This window comes from Budorcas taxicolor, chromosome 2 (assembly GCF_023091745.1).
Source record: "Budorcas taxicolor isolate Tak-1 chromosome 2, Takin1.1, whole genome shotgun sequence".
Taxonomy (NCBI): domain Eukaryota; kingdom Metazoa; phylum Chordata; class Mammalia; order Artiodactyla; family Bovidae; genus Budorcas; species Budorcas taxicolor.
Window position 1 is genome coordinate 116,235,577 of NC_068911.1, and position 20,743 is coordinate 116,256,319.

Below are 20,743 nucleotides of genomic sequence, written 5' to 3' on the forward strand. Positions count from 1 at the left end.
GGCATATTTGGGGATGGCACATTCTGCTACCCTCACTGCCATAACTTTTTCAGCTGGAACAATAGTTGCTTGCTAAGTCACTTTAGTTGTGTCCAACTCTTTACGAACCTATGGACTGTAGCCCACCAGGCTTCTCTGTTCATGGCATTCTCCAGATGAGAATACTGGAGTGGGTTGCCATGCCCTCCTCCAGGGGATCATATTGACCCAGGGATCGAGCCCACGTCTCTTGTGTCCCCTGCATCGGCAGGCAGGTTCTTTACCACTAGTGCCAACTGGGAAGCCTGAAACAGTAATTACTAATATTATACTAATATTGGTGCAAGTGTTTTAAAAAATAATTTTTAAGTCTGGAAATCAGGCTATTTAACTGCTGGTAAAGTGGTTAAAACCTTTGTGTATATTTATTAAAAATTCAAGGTAAATTGTATTTATTCTTCTAAAGCAGGATTCTTGCAGATCACGGATCTACCCAAGAATAATTATAAGAGGTGTCTTAAACCCTATGCAATTGAACACGTATTGTTTTTTCTTTTGTTTATTTTGGCTGCAGTGGGTCTTAGTTGCAGTGAGTGAGGGGCTTCTTTCTGGTTTCAGAGCACAAGCTCTAAAGTGCTTGTGTTCAGTAGTTGTGGTGCATGGGCTTAGTTGCTCTGTGGCATGTGGAATCTAGTTCCCTGAGCAGGGATCGAACCCACATCTTCTGTATTGGACAAGGTGGATTCTTAATCACTGGACCACCAAGGAAGCTCCTATTCTTGCTTTAATTCAGTTACATATTTTTCAGGAAAGTGGGTCCAAATTTTATTATATTCTCAAAAAGAGTAAACCACGCCAACCTTAAAATAACTCTTTGCATCTTCCCAAAGTTGGAGCTAAAAAGAACTTCACTTTACTTAAAAGGCTTATATAATTTTTTAAAATTAAATAATTTCAATTTTTCTGAGGCATTTAAAGAAGGAGCTCTCAGAAATAAGATCTCTCTGTGTTTAAAAAAAAAGTACCATTGTTCTTTTGAGTTTTACTACTTACACCAATTCTTTGCCTTATGTGTTTGACTGTATAAACGGCCTACCTATGTTTTCTAGCCAAGATTTTTTCAAGAGTGGTTTTGAGTCTGGATCTAATGGCATTCTGGTTCAGAACTTGAAACCAAATCCCCCTAAAACTGACTTCCCCTGCTGAGTTTGTGATTAATCTATCTAAAAATTGATTCCCTTCCTAATTTTACCCCCTTTCCCCTCAGAATTGAGAAGCATCAAAGAAAAGGGAGAATTGGACCCCAAACAGGACCCTGTGGGGTCATCCCAGGTACAAAAAGCCTCTCCACATCCCTGTTTCCTGTTTGTAGGAAAAAGGCGGTAATCTCCTGGGCCTTCCCCATGTTCCAAAGAGCAGAGTCTAGCAGTTAATGTTTAGGACAAGAGCGTCACAGGACTCCTGGTTCGTTCTGAAGGGATGTGGATAACTATCTGTGCCTATCTTTGAGTTGTTCTGCAAAAACTAAGACCGCCCCACCCAGGTGGGGGATGATGACCACAGGCAGGTAGTCCCCAGACTGGTTGGAGCCAGGAGGTTGAGGTTCTCAAGACATCACCCTATTACCTCATCACCAACCAATCAGAGGGCTTCCCCAGTGGCTCAGACTCCGCCTGCAATGTGGGACGCCTGGGTTCGATCCCTGGGTTGGGAAAATCCCCTGGAGGAGAGCATGGCAACCCACGTCAGTGTTCTTGTCTAGAGAATCCCACAGACAGAGGAGACTGTTGGGCTACCATCCGTAGGGTTGCAAACAGTTGGACATGACTGAGCAACTAAGTACAACCAATCAGAAGAACGTCCACAGGCTGATCACACTTCCTGGACCCTGTCCCCTCACACCATCTTTAAAGACCTTTGCCAGAAAGCTGGGGAGTTCTGATCTCTTGTATGTGAGCTGCATGTTCTCCTTTCTTGGTGCCCTACAGATAAACCCTAGTTTTCTGCAAACTCCTGCTGTCAGTTTGGCTTTCTGTGCTGCAGGCACATGAGCCCTGGCTCGTTAACAAACTGAAGTAGACTTTGGATCCACTTTAACCTGACATTAGCTCCTAACTAAGCTGATTCTGACAGTGAGGACTGCTCTGTAGGAGAGTTTGAGCATCTAGTCTTGTCAGAACAGGTCTAAGTTGGGGTGTTTAGAAATCAGGGTGTGTTTTAAATTATTTTGGTCTTCTCTTGGCACATTTTGGCCTTTCAAGGCAGATATATCAACAGCATAGTAACTGGATATTGTTGGATTTGCATCCTGTAATAAAACTATATGAAAATATTTTATAGCTATTACAGTGAACTTGTATTTCAGTAATCTTTTTCTTTTATATACATGGAAGGTAATTGTACAAAATACAGATTTTATTTATGTTTATTTCTGGGTTTTTTTGGTCATGCTGTGCAGCTTGCAGGATCTTAGTTCCCCAGTCAAAGATTGAATCTGAGCCCTGGCTGAAAGTGCTGAGTGCTAACCACTGGACTGCCAGGAAATTCCCCACAAAATGTAGATTTTAAAAAGCAAGTAATTATAAAACTTCCATTATCCCAGTCCTAAGAGATAACTATACTTAACGTTTTAAAGATACATACTTCCAGCCATTGATATGTGATAAATATTTTTTAAATTAAAAATGCAATAATATTGTTCTATAGCTGCTGTTGCTGCTATTAAGTTGCTTCAGTCGTGTCCGACTCTGTGCGACCCCATAGACAGCAGCCCACCAGGCACCCCCGTCCCTGGGATTCTCCAGGCAAGAACACTGGAGTGAGTTGCCATTTCCTTCTCCAGTGCATGAAAGTGAAAAGTGAAAGTGAAGTCGCTCAGTCGTGTCTGACTCTTAGCGACCCCATGGACTGCAGCCCACCAGGCTCCTCCCTCCATAGGATTTTCCAGGCAAGAGTACTGGAGTGGGGTGCCATTGCCTTCTCTGGTTCTATAGCTAATCAATTGTAATCTCTTTATTTCAATAACACATGATCATTAATAGTTAAATGGCATGCATAGGTCAACGTTGTGTTTACTTAGTCTCCTATTAGACATTTCACCAATTTTCACTGTCATAATCAGTGTTGTGATAAACAGTCTTATAAATAAATATCCTGCATTATCTTTGATTATTTTCCTAGGAAGTAGAAGTGTTAGGTTCAGGAATTCCCTGGTGGTCCAGTGGTTAGTATTCAGTTCTTTCACTGCTGCGGGCCCGTGTTCAATCCCTGATCTGGGAGCTAAGATCCTGCAAAAACCACTCGGCATGACAGAAGTGTTAAGTCAAATTTCAAAAATAATTTTAAGGCCTTTGGTACTTTTGCAAAATTGCCTTCAGAAAGATGGTAACAATCACAGGTACTTTTGTGATGTGTGCATTGAATCCTTGATTTTTAATATAGGCAGGAAGAGAAATATCTGCCTAGGTCTGTGGCAGGTTGCTTTGAGATGCTGTGATATGCAGATATAAATGTTGAGCAAATAATAGAAAGTCTACAATGTAGTTCTCTCTGAAAAGAAAATGTCAGTGCATTTGAACTAGCCATTCTTGTTGTTCAGTCGCTCAATCATATCCAACTCTGCAACCCCATGGACTGCAGCATGCCAGGCTTTCCTGTCCTTCACCATCTCCCAGAGCTTGCTCAGACTCATGTCCATTGAGTCAGTGATGCCATCCAGCCGTCTGATCTTTTGTCCTCTGTGGGCTTCCCTGGTGTCTCAGACAGTAAAGAATCCACCTAGAATGTGGGACACCTGGGTTTGATATCTGGGATGGGAAGATCCCTTGGAGGAGGAAGGGAGGAATCCTCTTGGACAGAAGATCCTGGCAGTATACAGTCCATAGGGTCACAAAGAGTCAGACACAACTGAGTGATTGAACTAGCTATGCTGTGCTATTTTTCCTGCCTTCATCAGTCAGTTCAGTTGCTCAGTCGTGTCCGGTTGCGACCCCATGGACTGCAGCATGCCAGTCTTCCCTGTCTACCGCCAACTTGCAGAGCTTGCTCAAACTCCTGTCCGTTGCGTAGGTGATGCCATCCAACCGTCTCATCCTCTGTCATCCCCTTCTCCTCCCACCTTCAATCTTTCTCAGCATCAGGGTCTTTTCCAATGAGTCAGTTCTTGTCATCAGGTGACCAAAGTATTGGTGCTTCAGCTTCAGCATCAGTCCTTCCAGTGAATATTCAGGACTGATTTCCTTTAAGATTGACTGGTTGGATCTCCTTGCAGTCCAAGGGACTCTCAGGAGTCTTCTCCAACACCACAGTTCAAAAGCATCAATTCTTCGGCGCTCAGCTTTCTTTATGGTCCAACTCTCATATCCATACATGACTACTAGAAAAACCATAGTTTGAGTATACGGAACTTTGTCAGTAAAGTAATGTCTCTGTTTTTAATATGCCATCTATGTTGGTCATGGCTTTTCTTCCAAGGAACAAGTGTCTTTTAGTTTCATGACTGTAGTCACCGTCTGCAATGATTTTGGAGCTTAAGAAAATAAAGTCTTTCACTGTTTCCATTGTTTCACCATCTATTTGCTGAGAAGTGATGGGACCTGATGCCATGATCTTAGTTTTCTGAATGTTGAATTTTAAGCCAGCTTTTTCACTCTCCTCTTTGACTTGCATCAAGAAGCCCTTTAGTTCCTCTTCGCTGTCTGCCATAAGGGTGGTGTCATCTGCATATCTAAGGTTATTGATATTTCTCCCAGCAATCTTGATTCCAGCTTGTGAGTCATACAGCCCGGCATTTCACAGAATATACTCTGCATGTAAGTTAAATAAGCAGGGTGACAATATACAGCCTTCTTGTACTTGTTGCCCAATTTGGAAACAGTCTGTTGTTTCATGTCTGGTTCTAACTGCTGCTTCTTGACCTGCATACAGATTTCTTAGGAGGCAGGTTAAGTGGTCTTGTATTCCCATCTCTTTAACAGTTTTCCACTGTTTGTTGTGATCTACACAGTCAAAGGCTTTAGCATAGTCAGTGAAGCAGAATGTTTCACGTTCCAGATTTTTTTCTGGAATTCTCTTGCTATTTCTGTGATCCAATGGATGTTGGCAATTTGATCTCTGGTTCCTCTTCCTTTTCTAAATCCAGCTTGAAATCTGAAAGTTCTTGGTTCACCTACTATTGAAACTTAACTTGGAAAATTTTGAGCATTGCTTTGCTAGCGTGTGAGATGAGTACAATTGTGCAATAGTTTGAACATTCTTTGGCATTGCCTTTCTTTGGAATTGGAATGAAACCTGACCCTTTCCAGTCCTGTGACCACTGCTGAGTTTTTCAAATTTGCTGGCATGTTGGGTGCAACACTTTCACAGCATCATCTTTTAGGATTTGAAATAGATCAGCTGAAATTCCATCACCTCCACTAGCTTTGTTTTTACTGATGCTTCCTAAGGTCCAGTTGACTTTGCACTCCAGGATGTCTGACTCTAGGTGAATGATCACACCGTCATGGTTATCTGGGTCATTAAGATCTTTTTTGTATAGTTCTGTGTATTCTTGTCCCCTCTTCTTAATATCTTCTGCTTCTGTCATGTCCATGGTGTTTCTGTCCTTTATCTTGCCCATCTTTGCATGAAATGTTCCCTTGGTATCTCTGATTTTCTTGAAGATATCTCTAGTCTTTCCCATTGTATTGTTTTCCTGTGTTTTTTTCCATTGATCACTGAGGAAGGCTTTCTTATCTCTTCTTGCTATTCTTTGGAATTCTACATTCAGATAGATATATATTTCCTTTTCTCCTTTGCCTTTTGCTTCTCTTCTTTTCTCAGCTATTTTTAGGTCTCCTCAGACAATTATTTTGCCTTTTTGCATTTCTTCTTCTTGGGGATGGTTTTGATCACCGCCTCCTGTACCATGTTACAAACCTCTGTCCATAGTTCTTCAAGCACTCTGTCAGATACAGTCCCTTGCATCTATTTGTCACTTCCACTGTGTCATCATAAAGGATTTAAGTTTAGTGGTTTTCCCTGCTTTCTTCAATAAGTCTGAATTTTGCAATAAGGAGTTCATGATTTGAGCCACAGTTGGCTCCCGGTCTTATTTTTTGCTGACTGTATAGCGCTTCTCCATCTATGGCTGCAAAGAATATAATCAATCTGATTTCAGTATTGACCATCTGGTGATATCCATTTGTAGAGTCGTCTTTTGTGTTGTTGGAAGAGGACATTTGCTATGACCAGTGCATTCTCTTGGCAAAACTCTGTTAGCCTCTGCCCTGCCTCATTTTGTACTCCACGGCCAAACTTGCCTGTTAGTCCAGGTATCTCTTGACTTCCTACTTTGGCATTTCATTCCCCTGTGATGAAAAGGACATCTTTTTTTGGTGTTAGTTGTAGAAGGTCTTCTAGGTCTACATAGAACCGTTCAACTTCAGCTGTTTTGGCATTAGTGGTTGGGGCATAGACTTGGATTACTGTGATACTGAATGGTTTGCCTTGGAAACGAATAGATATCATTCTGTCATTTTTGAAATTGCACCCAAGTACTACATTTCAGACTCTTGTTGATTGTAAGGGCTACTCCATTTCTTCTAAGGGATTCTTGCCCACAGTAGTAGATATAATGGTCATCTGAATTAAATTCACCCATTCCGGTCCATTTTAGTTCACTGATTCCTAAAATGTCAATGTTCACTCTTGCCATCTCCTGTTTGACCACTTCCAATAAACTTTAATGTATGGACCTAACATTCCTGGCCTCTTTTTGAGGTATAATTGACAAAGTTTAAATGCATTTTAAATGTGCCATTTGATAAATTGATAGAAGTATACATTGTGAAATGATTCCTACAGTCAGATTGACGGTTAACACATCCTCACCTCACTTTAGTTAGTTTCCTTTTTGTTTATCTTTTGGTGAGAACACTTGAGATCTACTTTAAGAGTCCACATTTAAGTAATACCATGAAGTATTTGTTATTCTCTATCTGACTTAGTTCACTTACCATAATTCCTTCTAGCTTTGTCTGTGTTGTTAAAAATGGCAGGATTTCCTTCTTTTTAAAGGTGGAACAATATTTCATTGTGTATGTATATTTACGTGTGTGTGCCTGTGCCTTTTACATCTTCTGTATCCTTTCATTTGTTGATGTACATTTAGGTTATTTCCATGTCTTGGCTGCTGTGCATAATGCTGCAGTGAACATGGGGGTGCAGACACCTATTTGGAATCGGGAATTTATTTCCTTTGGATGCGTACCCAAAAGTAGCATTGCTGGGTCATATATGACTGAAAAAAGATACAGGGTCTTTCAATCACTGGGAACCATTCTGTAGTCTTGGAAGATACAGTCTAGTACAAACTAGTGATGCTCAAAGTTTTATATCAGAGTCACATGGGAAAGCTTGTTAAACATTCAGATTTTGGGATCCTACCCAGAGGCAGGTATGTGGAGACCACACTAAGAAAAACCAGATTAGAAGAAGCACATAGTTAAATTTTTTCAAATCTGAACAAGCGGTGCAATGTGTAATCCTGTATGTTGGCAGATGGCCAGTTTTACAGAACAAAAGCTATATCTGAGGCTAAGAAAATGTTTAGAATGAGTGTGTCTGTTCAGTTCAGTTCAGTCGATCTGTTGTGTCCGACTCTTTGCAACCCCATGAATCACAGCACGCCAGGCCTCCCTGTCCATCACCAACTCCCAGAGTTCACTCAGACTCTAGTCCATCGAGTCAGTGATGCCATCCAGCCATCTCATCCTCTGTCGTCTCTTTCTCCTCCTACCCCCAATCCCTCCCAGCATCAGAGTCTTTTCCAATGAGTCAACTCTTCGCATGGGGTGGCCAAAGTACTGGAGTTTCAGCTTTAGCATCATTCCTTCCAAAGAAATCCCAGGGCTGATCTCCTATAGAATGGACTCGTTGGATCTCCTTGCAGTCCAAGGGACCCTCAAGAGTCTTCTCCAACACCACAGTTCAAAAGCATCAGTTCTTCGGCGCTCAGCCTTCTTCACAGTCCAACTCTCACATCCATACATGACTACTAGAAAAACCATAGCCCTGAGTAGACAGACCTTAATGCCTCTGCTTTTGAATATACTATCTAGGTTGGTCATAACTATTCTTCCAAGGAGTAAGCATCTTTTAATTTAATGGCTGCAGTCACCATCTGGAGTGATTTTGGAGCCCAAAAAAATAAAGTCTGACACTATTTCCCCGTCTATTTCCCATGAAGTGATGGGACCAGATGCCATGATCTTCATTTTCTGAATGTTGAGCTTTAAGCCAACTTTTTCACTCCTCTTTCACTTTCATCAAGAGGCTTTTTAGCTCCTCTTCACTTTCTGCCATAAGGGTGGTGTCATCTGCATATCTGGGCTTATTGATATTTCTCCCGGCAATCTTGATTCCAGCTTGTGTTTCTTCTAGTCCTGCCCTTCTCATGATGTACTCTGCATATAAGTTAATTAAGCAGAGTGACAATATACAGCCTTGACGTACTCCTTTTCCTATTTGACACCAGTCTGTTGTTCCATGTCCAGTTCTAACTGTTGCTTCCTGACCTGCATACAGGTTTCTCAAGAGGCAGGTCAGGTGGTTTGGTATTCCCATCTCTTTCAGAATTTTCCACAGTTTATTGTGATCCACACAGTGAAAGGCTTTGGCATAGTCAATAAAGCAGAAATAGATGTTTTTCTGGAACTCTCCTGCTTTTTCCATGATCCAGCAGATGTTGGCATTTGATCTCTGGTTCCTCTGCCTTTTCTAAAACCAGCTTGAACATCAGTGAGTTAACGGTTCACGTATTGCTGAAGCCTGGCTTGGAGAATTTTGAGCATTACTTTACTAGCATGTGAGATGAGTGCAGTTGTGCGGTAGTTTGAGCATTCTTTGGCATTGCCTTTCTTTGGGGTTGGAATGAAAACTGATCTTTTCCAGTCCTGTGGCCACTGCTGAGTTTTCCAAATTTGCTGGCATATTGAGTGCAGCACTTTCACAGCATCATCTTTCAGGATTTGAAACAGCTCAACTGGAATTCCATCACCTCCACTAGCTTTGTTCATAGTGATGCTTTCTAAGGCCCGCTTTACTTCACATTCCAGGATGTCTGGCTCTAGATGAGTGATCACACCATCATGATTATCTGGGTCATGAAGATCTTTTTTGTACAGTTCTTCCATGTATTCTTGCCACCTCTTCTTAATATCTTCTGCTTCTGTTAGGTCCAGACCATTTCTGTCCTTTATCGAGCCCATCTTTGTATGAAATGTTCCCTTGGTATCTCTAATTTTCTTGAAGAGATCTCTAGTCTTTCCCATTCTGTTTTTTTCCTCTATTTCTTTGCATTGATCGCTGAAGAAGGCTTTCTTATCTCTTCTTGCTATTCTTTGGAATACTGCATTCAGATGCTTGTATCTTTCCTTTTCTCCTTTGCTTTTTGCTTCTCTTCTTTTCACAGCTATTTGTAAGGCCTCCTCAGACAGCCACTTTGCTTTTTTGCATTTCTTTTCCACGGGGATGGTCTTGATCCCTGTCTCCTGTACAATGTCACGAACCTCATTCCATCCTCATAGTTCATCAGGCACTCTATCTATCAGATCTAGGCCCTTAAATCTATTTCTCACTTCCACTGTATAATCATAAGGGATTTGATTTAGGTCATACCTGAATGGTCTAGTGGTTTTCCCTACTTTCTTCAATTTCAGTCTGAATTTGGCAATGAGGAGTTCATGTTCTGAGCCACAGTCAGCTCCTAGTCTTGTTTTTGTTGACTGTATAGAGCTTCTCCATCTTTGGCTGCAAAGAATATAATCAATCTGATTTCGGTGTTGACCATCTGGTGATGTCCATGTGTAGAGTCTTCTCTTGTGTTGTTGGAAGAGGGTGTTTGCTATGACCAGTGCATTTTCTTGGCAAAACTCTATTAGTCTTTGCCCTGCTTCAATCCGTATTCCAAGGCCAAATTTGCCTGTTACTCCAGGTGTTTCTTGACTTCCTACTTTTGCATTCCAGTCCCCTATAATGAAAAGGACATCTTTTTTGGGTGTTAGTTCTAAAAGGTCTTGTAGGTCTTCATAGACCTGTTCAACTTCAGCTTCTTCAGTGTTATATAGTAAGGACAGGGCTTCTCAGGTGTCACTAGTGGTAAAGAACCTGCCTGCCAGTGCAGGAGATGCAGGAGACACAGGTTTGGTCCCTGGGTTGGGAAGATCCCCTGCAGGAGGAAATGACAACCCACTCCAGTATTCTTACCTGGGAAATCCCATGGAGAGAGGAGCCTGGCAGGTTCTGGTCCACAGAGCCTGAAGTTGGACATGATTGAAGCGACTTAGCACAGCACATAGTAAGGATGATGGTGATGGTGATTGTTATTATTGATTGTCATTTATTTTAAATTAGGTAAATTAAATCAGCTGTAGTGTAGATAATTAAAATTATTATTAATTTTTCTCCCATTTCTTTTCATAATAGTTAATTTATGTTGTTTTAATTGTGATGTTCATTCAGTGGACTTGTGCTTTATTTTATCATTTTAGTAAGCTTTTACCTGAGAGTGGCCTCTTTGTGGCCAAATAACTTAAGTCTCAAGCACAGTCGTCTACCCAGTAACAGCCCTAGGGATCAGCCTGTGTAGGGCCTAACCTAAAATCCAGTTGAAATTAATTACAGCAGATGGCACACATTCTTCATGTGTGGTTTAATTCAGGCGTTTTTCCAGGGTGGTATCATTAGTTATTCAGTTGGCTTAAAGACAAAGACAACAGGTGGCTGGATGATTTTCAGGGGTCCCTACCTTATTTGTGATTACTGATCTTATTTCAAAACCTCAAGTAAGAGCTGACTTCTCCTGGAATAAGACGGCTGCCTGAAACACACGACTCCCTGGTTGTCTGAATAGGAACTTTCATCAGTCCTTTTCTGTTTCCATTTAGTTGAATCCTCTCAGAGTTGCTTACAGTGTGTTTTTAATATCCAGGAGGAAGTGGTAAAGTTAACCGAGAAATGTCTGAATAATGCCATCGACAGCCCAGCGCTGAATACCAGGAGAGTTCCTCCTGACTTGAAGAGTAATATTTTGAAGGCTCAGGTAGAAGCAGTGCAGAAGGTAAGCTGCCTTCACTAGGCTCCCGCTGGAGTGGAGGGAGACCCTGTGGAACAAGGAGCACACACAGATGGTGGACATGAGTGAGCAGGCTGGTGATGAGACACAGAGGGTAAAGCCAGGAAACATGCTCAAGGTGGCAGATGCCTTCCCATCTCTGAATTTTAGTCCGGGAGGATTAAGATGGGGCAGTCATGAAGTAAGAAGAATAAAGGTTTTTAAAAGTCAAATTCCTATAGAAGTGAGTCCCTAATCTTTTGTCATTCATATAGCTAAAAACCCTAGAGTGATTTTAGGTCTTTATCAGTTCACTTTTCCTCCCACCCATCTCTCCCAATTCAGCAAAATTACTAGCTGAATAGCTGATTCAGCAAAGTCATTAGTCATGTTATTAGCAACTGAGTGATGTTTGCAAGACGAAGAGTTGGTTGTGACATCTTGTGAAGGACGCCGTGTGTAGAGACCAGCCCGCAAGAAGTTAACGGCATCCATGCTCTCAAAATCGGCTTTTCCTTGGCCCTCCCACCTGTCAGGTTTACCCTCTGTGCTGAAATAGGGCAGAAGCCTGTCTTACTGCATCCTGTTGTCAACGAGGATTTCCCAGGACCTTGTTGTTGAGAAGAGGCTCCTTACCCATCCTGTCCCAGGCACAGGCCTTGAAGAGAACTGGAAGAACTTGAGGAATGTTGTTCGTGTGCTTTCTGTACCTTCTCACCCAACTGTAAACATAAAACATAAATGTTTACATATAAAAATAATTACGAAATACATCAGTACAGGCTCTGGAATTAGACAGCTAGAGTTTGAATCCTGTTTCTTATCTACCACCTACTAGCTTTGGGACTTGGCAAATTAGTTTATTTCTCTGAGCCTCAGTTAAATTATGTTTAAAAGGGGGTAATGATAATACATAACCTAAGGTGGGTTATAAGGATGAAATAAAATAATAAATATGAAGGCCATGGAGTGACTCCTGGCAGGCACATAGTGAGTGTTAAGCAAATATTGATCCCAATGCTGATACTGCCTCTTGTAGCAGCAGAGGTGGTGGCAGCTGTCGTCACCTGACGCTTCAGTTGTATTTCTGAGTCTATCTTGACTCAAACAAGAGAAAAATAACTTCAGTAGCTCTAAATGAAAGAGATTTTGTTTTATAGTTTAAAATCATCCTTCAAGGAAAAACTCAGGACCAGATGCCTTCACTGTTAAGATTACTGAACATTTAAGGAAGAAATAATAACAATTCTTCATAAGCTCTTGCAGGAAATAGAAGAGCAGGGAGCATGTCCCAGCTCACTTACAAGGCTGGTTTTACCCCGATACCAAAGCCAGAGAGAGGTTGTACCAAAAAAAAGCTGCTACAGATCGAAAGTCCTAAACAAAATAGAAGCAGATCTTACTCAACAATTAATAAACAGGACAGTAACCATGGCCAAGAGTTTATCTTGGGCAAAAAGGTGGTTTATCATTCAAAAACCAAGTATAGATCAACATATTAAAAATTAAGGAAAATTGTCTCCGTTTATATGGAAAGGACATTCCACAGAATTTAAGACCTGATCATGATAAATGTTCACAACAAAATAGGAATAGAGTAGAACTTCAGCTTGATAAAGGGTGTCTATGCAAATAATGTACAGCTAACCTCATACTTCATAGCTAAAGTTAACAACTGGCCATCCCTGTGTGGGCAGTAATGGACTGCCTGCAATGCACATGGCTGGTAAGAACATAAAATATTACAGGTACTTTAGAAAAGAATTTGGTAATTAAACATACACTTCTTGTATGACCCAGCAGTCCCACTCCTAGGTATTTATCCAAGAGAACTGAAAACATAGGTTCATACAGATATTGGTACATGAATGCTCTGGCATCTTTGTTTGTAGTAGGTAAAAACTAGAAGTGATTCAAATGTCCATCAGCAAGGAAACAGATAAATAAACGGGCTATATCTGTAAAGTGGCAAGCTACTCAGTACGTAAAAAGGAATGTGTTGATGCATGCAACACCATGGGTGAACCTCAAAAACATCATGCCTCTCTAAAGAGGGAAGCACAGAAGACAGGTGTTATAAATCCATTTATATAAACTATAGTGTTGCAGCTACTGAAGCCCACATACCTGGAGCCTGTGCTCCACAAAAGAAGCCACCACAACGAGAAGTCCATGCACTGCAACGAAGAGTAGCCCATGGCCACTGCAGCTAGAGGAAACCTGCATGCAGCACAAAAACCTGCCAGCCAAAAAGAGTACAGATCACGGCTGGCTGCGTGTGTGGGTTTTTTCTGGGATTGCATTGGAAACCTCAAGGGAACATGTGGGGGCAGGGGGCATGTTATATATGTTGATTGTAGTGTTGATTAGGTACCCCTGTATATTTTTCAGAATTCATCATCATACATTGAAAATGTGTGGCATTTTGCTGTATGTAAATGATACCTCAATAAAATTAAGGGAAAAACTGACTTCTTCAGAAAGAGTTTTTAGAATTCTCTTCTGAAATATTCAGGGAAAAATAAAAAGCCAAATATGCAGCTTAACATCTGTTTCTTCTTTTGATAAATTTGAAAAATTCTGGCATTGAATCTTTTTGGATTCTGTGTATATTGACCAACACACAGGTGGTGTCTTAAATCATGGAGAGCTGTCTAGTAAAGCATATGGATTTGCATACCTATATATTGAAATGTGCACTTGGTGTATGAGTTCAGGTGAATAGGACTGCACTGGGTGCAGTTAACTGATATTTCCATGAATGAGGTATGATTACCTCTTTCTAGAACAGAAGCAAACTGGTATTTCTGTTTTTACTGCAAAGGAATATAAATTTCTTCTTATTTTAGTATCATCGATAGAGATTTAATTTTTGTGATTTCCTTTTCTTAGGTTACAAGAGAAGATCGCTTATTAAGTCATAAAAATGCCAGTGTTCAGGATGCTTCCACAGACAGGTAGAGTGCTGGGGAGATGGAAGTAAACTGATATTCTTTTCCTCTTACCTTTCTTTGGGGGGTACTTTTTTTTTCCTCTTTTCAAGTTTGTGACTGCATGGTTTCAGAATATCTGTTAGAAAGATAGTTTGACTCACTCTTCTGTCCATTAATACACAGCTTCTTAAGCCCTGCTTGTAGATCCTTTGAAGATACTCCTAACTAGTCTTTTTTCATTCTCATTCTTCAGTTGACTGAAACCTTTGAAGACATTTTTAATGTAAGGTACTTGATGAGGAGTATGTGCAGTATCTCTCAGGTGTGGCAGTTGTCTTGGTACCATCCTGTCAGCACAGTGGGTTGTTTCTATAAACTTTGTTTCTGCAGGCTCTCATGCGATGCACCCAGGTGTCTTTACAGTCCCCTCTGAGTTCTTTCTGCCTGTCTTTTCTTGTTGACTAATACACCATTTATTTATCTTACTAGATTTCTGCCCCCTTCTCTATGCCAGTTTGTTTTGTTCATCTCTCTGTATCTAGTGTTCTGTGCTTAGTTGGTGCTAAACATTGTTGAGTGAATATTCTGATTAATGCTGTTCAGTTCTAGGTGCTGTCATCAGCATAACACTTAAGTGCATGCTTTGTATAGATGACTTTACAGTTAGTACTCAGCAAACTTACTCACTGGTGATCAGGGTACAACTGGAATTCCAGCTTAACCAAGGACTTTACAGTTAGTACTCAGCAAACTTACTCACTGGTGATCAGGGTACAACTGGAATTCCAGCTTAACCTTTTATTAATTCTAATGAATCAGTTTTCCCACATCATTTAAACATTATTTATTTATTTATTTATTTATTTTGCTGCATCAGGTCTTAGTTGCAGCATGAGGGATCTTTGTCTTGTTAGGCGGGATCTTTCAGTGCAGCACATGGACTCACTAGTTGCGGTCCATGGACTTCAGTAGTTGCAGCACATGGGTTCGTTTGCCCTGTGGCATGTGGGATCTTAGTTCCCTAACCAGTGATCAAACCTGAGTCCCCTTCCTTGCAAGGTGGACTCTTTACCGCTGGACCACCAGGGAAGTCCGTTGCACATAACATTTTTAATACTACTGTTATTATTGAAGCCTTTAAGGGGAACTTCATCATAAACTTTTTTTGTGAAGGAGGGAATAATGAAGATTTAACTACCCAGTTGTTTATCAGAAATTTCACCGAAGCTAGAAAGATGTTAGAATATCCAACTTCCAGATTTGTTTTTCTTCATGGATGTGGGTGTTTTGATTATCTATTTTCCTTCCAGCATTTCAGATGGATCCTTTAAAGCAGAAATCCCCAACCTTTTTGGTTCCATGGACCAGTTCCATGGAAGACAATTTTTCCATGAACCAGGGGTAGGGGGGATGGTTTCGGGATGATTCAAGCACATTACATTTATTGTTCACTTTATTTCTATTATTATTACATTAGTTCTGCCTCAGATCATCAGGCATTAGATCCCAGAGGTTGGGGACCCCTGCTTTAAAGAATACTCACGTTCTTATATACTTTTATGTAAACTTGGGTCTGTTTCTGGGTCTTTTCCTTTCCAGTTACTCTGATTTTTCTTCCCCTTGCCATACTAGACTTTTAAAAAATTGCTGTACCCTGCTTCTAAAAGGGAATATTTCAGGCATACAGAAAGCTTTAGAGATTGCATAATACATATCTGTGTACCAGCTGTCAAGCTTTGTCACATTTTCCTATTTTGCTATAGTAGATTTAGATCATTTTTCTTTTATCTTTTTTATAAAGTTATCGTTCCCAAGCATTTACACTTTATAGGTGTGCAATTTAGTGCTTTTTAGCACTTTGACAGAGTTGTGCAACCCTTACCACTGTTAATTCCGTAATACTGTCATCACACCTAAAAGAAGCATTCTCCCTGTATGAGTCTCTCTACTTCCTTGTCTAGCACCTGGCAACCACCCATCTGCTTTCTGCCTGTACTGGATTTTCCTACTTTGGATGGTTCATATAACTGGAATTGTACAAATATGTGCAAATATGTCTGACTTTTTTCATTTAGCATAATGTTTTCAAGGTGTACCCATGTAGCATGTTTTGGTACTTCATAGCTGAATAATAGTCGATTGTGTAGATACGCCATATTTTGTTTATCCATGTGTTGATGGATATTTCCATTGTTTGTTGTTTAATCACTAAGTCATGTCCAACTCTTTTTGCAACCCCATGGACTGTACCTTGCCGGGCTCCTCTGTGCATGGGATTTCCCAGGCAAGAATACTGGAGTGGGTTGCCGTTTCCTTCTCCAGGGGATCTTCCCGACCCAGGGATGGAACCTGCCTCTCCTGCACTGGCAGGTGAATTCTTTACCACTGAGCCACCTGGGAAGCCCTTGTTGTTTCTACTTTGTGGCTATTTTGAATAAGGTAGTTCTTGAACATTTACATACAAACAATTTGTAGACTTGTTTTCAGTTCTCTTTAATATGTGCCCAGGAGGGTTGTTGCTCAGTGGTAACTATTTTTAGCTTACTGAAGACCTGCCAAACTATCTTCCAAGGCAGCTGTGACATTTTCCAGTCCCATCCGCAATGTATGATCATTTCTGTTTCTCAATATCCTTGCCAGTGTTTATTATTCTCCATTTTAAAAATTATACCCATCCCAGTGAATATGAGCCACAAAACCCTTTGTGGTTTTAATTTTCATTTACCTTAAGAGTAATGATGTTATTGTATGGCAGAAACCAATACAACATCGTAATGCAGTTATCCTCCAATTAAAAAAAAATAATGATATTGAACATTTTTTCTGCTTTGGAGAAATTTCTGTGCAAATCATTTGTTTTTGTAGTAACAGCTTTATTAAGATAAAATTCAAATACTATGCAATGCAGTTCACCCATTTACAGTGTACAATTCAGTGGTTTTTGTTTTGATAAATCTGAATTTTAAAATCTTTTTCTAAAATTTATCTATTTTTTATTGAAGGATAATTGCTTTATAATATTGCTTTGGTTTCTGCCATACATCAACATAAATTAGCCATAGATATACATATGTCTCCTCCCTCTTGACCCTCCCTCCCACCTTCCCCCACCGCTCTAGGTTGCTGCAGAGCCCTAGTTCAAGTTCCCTGAGTCATACAGCAAATTTCCATTGGCTGGCTGTCTATTCTGTATGGTAGTGTATACGGCTCCATGCTGCTGTCTCCATTTGTCTCACCCTCTCCTTCCTCCCTGCCACCCATGTCCGTAAGTCTGTTATCCATGTCTGCATCTCCATTGCTGCCCTGCCAATAGGTTCATTGGCACCATCTTTCTAGATTCCATATATATGCATTAATATACGATATTTGTTTTTCTCTTTCTGACTCACTTCACTCTGTGTAATAGGCTCTAGGTTCATCCACCTGATTAGAATAGACTCAGATGCGTTCCTTTTTTTGGCTGAGTACTATTCCAGTGTATCTATGTACCACAGCTTCTTTATCCATTCATCTGTCAATGGACATCTGGGTTGCTTCTGTGTCCTGGCTATTGTAAATAGTGCTGCAGTGAACATTGGGGGTACACATGTCCTTTTGAATTTTGGTTTCCTCAGGTAAATGCCTAGAAGTGGTATTGCTGGGTCATATGGTAGTTTTATTCCTAGTTTTTAAAACAGTCTCCATACTGTCTTCTGTAGTGGCTGTATCAGTTTACATTCCCACCGACATTGGAGGGTTTATCTATTTATTTACTTTTGGCCTTGTTGGGGGTCTTCATTGCTGCACCTGGGCTCTCTCTCGTTGCACTGAGTGGGGGCTACTCTCTAGTTGTGGTGCACGGACTTCTCACTACAGTGGCTTTTTTGTTGTAGAGCATGGGCTCAGTGGCTGTGACTCTCCGGCTCTAGAACGTGGGTTCAGTGGCTGTGGTGCATGGGCTTTGTTGCCCTGTGGCATGTGGGATCTTCCTGGATCAGGGATCGAACTGGTGTTGCCTACATTTCGAGGCAGATTCCTAACCGCTGGACCGCCAGAGAAGCCCACGGTTTCTTCATTTTAACTGCCACAGTATATTCATTCTTTTACTAAAGGACAAATAAATGCTTGTTACAAGTTAACATTGTACATGTTCTTCCATATACACATATGTTGGAAGGATTTTTTCATCTGCTTTCTGTGTTTTGTAGCAGTGTAAACTACATAGGACTAATCTCTTTTTTTTTTGGTTTGGCCTCAGGATTCTTATTCATTGATTTACAATATTATATTTGTTTTAGGTGTACAATGTAATGATTAAATATTTTTATGGATTATATTCTATTTTTACAATTATAAATTATTGGTTATATTTATGTTCTTGTAACTTATGTATTTTATACATAGTTCAGTTGCTCAGTCATATCTGACTCTGCGACCCTATGGACCGCAGCACACCAGGCCTCCTATCCATCACTAACACCCAGAGTTTACCCAAACTCTTGTCCATTGAGTCAGTGATGACATCCAGCCATCTCATCCTCTGTCGTCCCCTTCTCCTCCTGCCTTCAATCTTTCCTAGCATCAGGGTCTTTTCAAATGAGTCAGCTCTTCCCATCAGGTGGCCAAAGTATTGGAGTTTCAACTTCAACATCAGTCCTTCCAGTGAACACCCAGGACTGACCTCCTTTAGGATAGACTGGTTGGATCTCCTTGCAGTCCAAGGGACCCTCAAGAGTCTTCTCCAACACAACAGTTCAAAAGCATCAATTCTTCGGCACTCAGCTTTCTTTATAGTCCAACTCTCACATCCATACATGACCACTGGAAAAACCATAGCCTTGACTAGATGGACCTTTGTTGGCAAAGTAATGTCTCTGCTTTTTAATATGCTGTCTAGGTTGGTCATAACTTTCCTTCCAAGGAGTGAAGAGTCTTTTATACATAGTAGTTTCTGCTTATTGATTTCCTACCACTATCCACCCCCTCCTCACTTAGCTCATCTCACTGGTAACCTCTAGTTCTCTATACCTGCAAACTTTTTTCTGACTTAGTTCACTTATATATTCATTTGTTTGTTTATTTTTTTAGATTTCACATGTAAGTGATAAAATACAGTATTTGTCTTTCTCTGACTTATTTCACTAAACATTATACCCTCTAAGTGCATCCATGTTGTTGCAAATTTTCATTTTTATGGCTAATATTCCATTACGTATATACACACCACATTTTCTTTATCCATTCATCTTGATGAACACTTAGGTCACTTCTCTATCTTAGTTATTGTAAATAACCCTGCTATAAACACTGAGGGGGCACATATCTTGTTAAATTAGTGTTTTTTCCTTCAGATATACACTCAGAATTGCTGGATCATATAATAGTTCCAGTTTGGTTTCTTTTTTGAGGAGCTGACATACTGTTTTCCATAGTGGCTGCAACAGCTTCCATTCCCACCAGCAGGGAATTTCCACCAACAGGGAATCCCCACATCCTTTCCAGCGTTTGTTATTTCTGTTCTTTTTGATGTTAGCCATGCTGACAGGTGTGCGGTGATGTCTCATTGTGGTTTTGGTTTGCATTTCCCTGATGAGCAGAGACATTGAGCATCTTTTCGTGTACCTGTTGCCTATTTGTATATATCTTCTCCGGAAAAATGTCTGTCACATCCTTTGCCCACTTCACCACCAACCCCCGCCCCCCACTGCCCATGCTCGATTTTAATTGGTTTATTTATTTTTATTAAATATTGAGATGTTTGAACCATTTATGTGTTTTGAGTATTAACCCCATATTGGTCATATCATTTGTAGATATTTTTTTCATTCTGTTATCTTCATTTTGTCAGTCGTTTCCTTTGCACTACAAAAGCTTTTAAGTTTAATTAGATCTCGTTGTTTATATTTTTGCTTTTGTTTCCTTTGCTTTGAGACAGATCCAAAAAAAATATTGCTACCTTTTATGTCAAAGAGCGTTCTGCCTGTATTTTCTGCTAGTTTTATGGTTTCTGGTCTTACCTTTATTTTTTTAATCTGTTTTGGGTTTATTTTTGTATATGGTATGAGATGTTCTAATTTCGTTTTTACATGCAGCTGTCCAGGTTTCCAGCTGTTGTTATTGAAAAGACTGTCTCTTCCCTGCTGTATGTTCTTGCTTCCTTTATTTTGGCTTAATTGACCAAAAGTGCATGGCTTTATTTCTGGGCTCTCTATTCTGTTCCATTGATCTATATGTCTGTTTTTATGCCAGTACTATACTATTTTGATGACTGTAGCTTTATGGTATAGCTTGAAGTCAGGGAGTGTGATTCCTCTAGCTGTATTCTTTTTTTCTTGATTACTTTGGCGATTTGGAGTCCTTCATATAAATTTCCATATAAATTTTATGCCCCAACCACTAATGCCAAAGAAGTTGAAGTTGAACAGTTCTGTGAAGACGTACAAGAGCTTCTAGAACTAAAACCAAAAAGAGATGTCCTTTTGATCGTAGGGGAATGGAATGCAAAAGTAGGAAGTCAAGAGATTCCTGGAGTAACAGGCAAGTTTGGCCTTGGAATACGGAATGAAGCAGGGCAAAAACAAACAGTTTTGCAAAGTGAACACACTGGTCATAGCAAACACCCTCTTCCAACATCACAAGAGATGCCTGTACACATGGACATCACCAGATGGTCAATATTAAAATCAGATTGATCATATTCTTTGCAGCTGAAGATGGAGAAGCAGTATACAGTCAGCAAAAACAAGACCGGGAGCTGACT

At 40.4% G+C, this 20,743-nt stretch overlaps 1 protein-coding gene across 1 annotated transcript in view; it reads left to right on the forward strand.

Annotated features, from left to right (window-relative positions):
• The window catches only part of EPB41L5 (erythrocyte membrane protein band 4.1 like 5), a 155,703-nt gene that overhangs the window by 120,801 nt on the left and 14,159 nt on the right, over positions 1–20,743 (forward strand). Inside the window, exons 18-19 of the mRNA XM_052659770.1 lie at positions 10,949–11,077; positions 13,964–14,028. Of these exons, the coding sequence (XP_052515730.1) occupies positions 10,949–11,077; positions 13,964–14,028 (194 nt within the window). The remainder of the gene's footprint in view (positions 1–10,948; positions 11,078–13,963; positions 14,029–20,743) is intronic.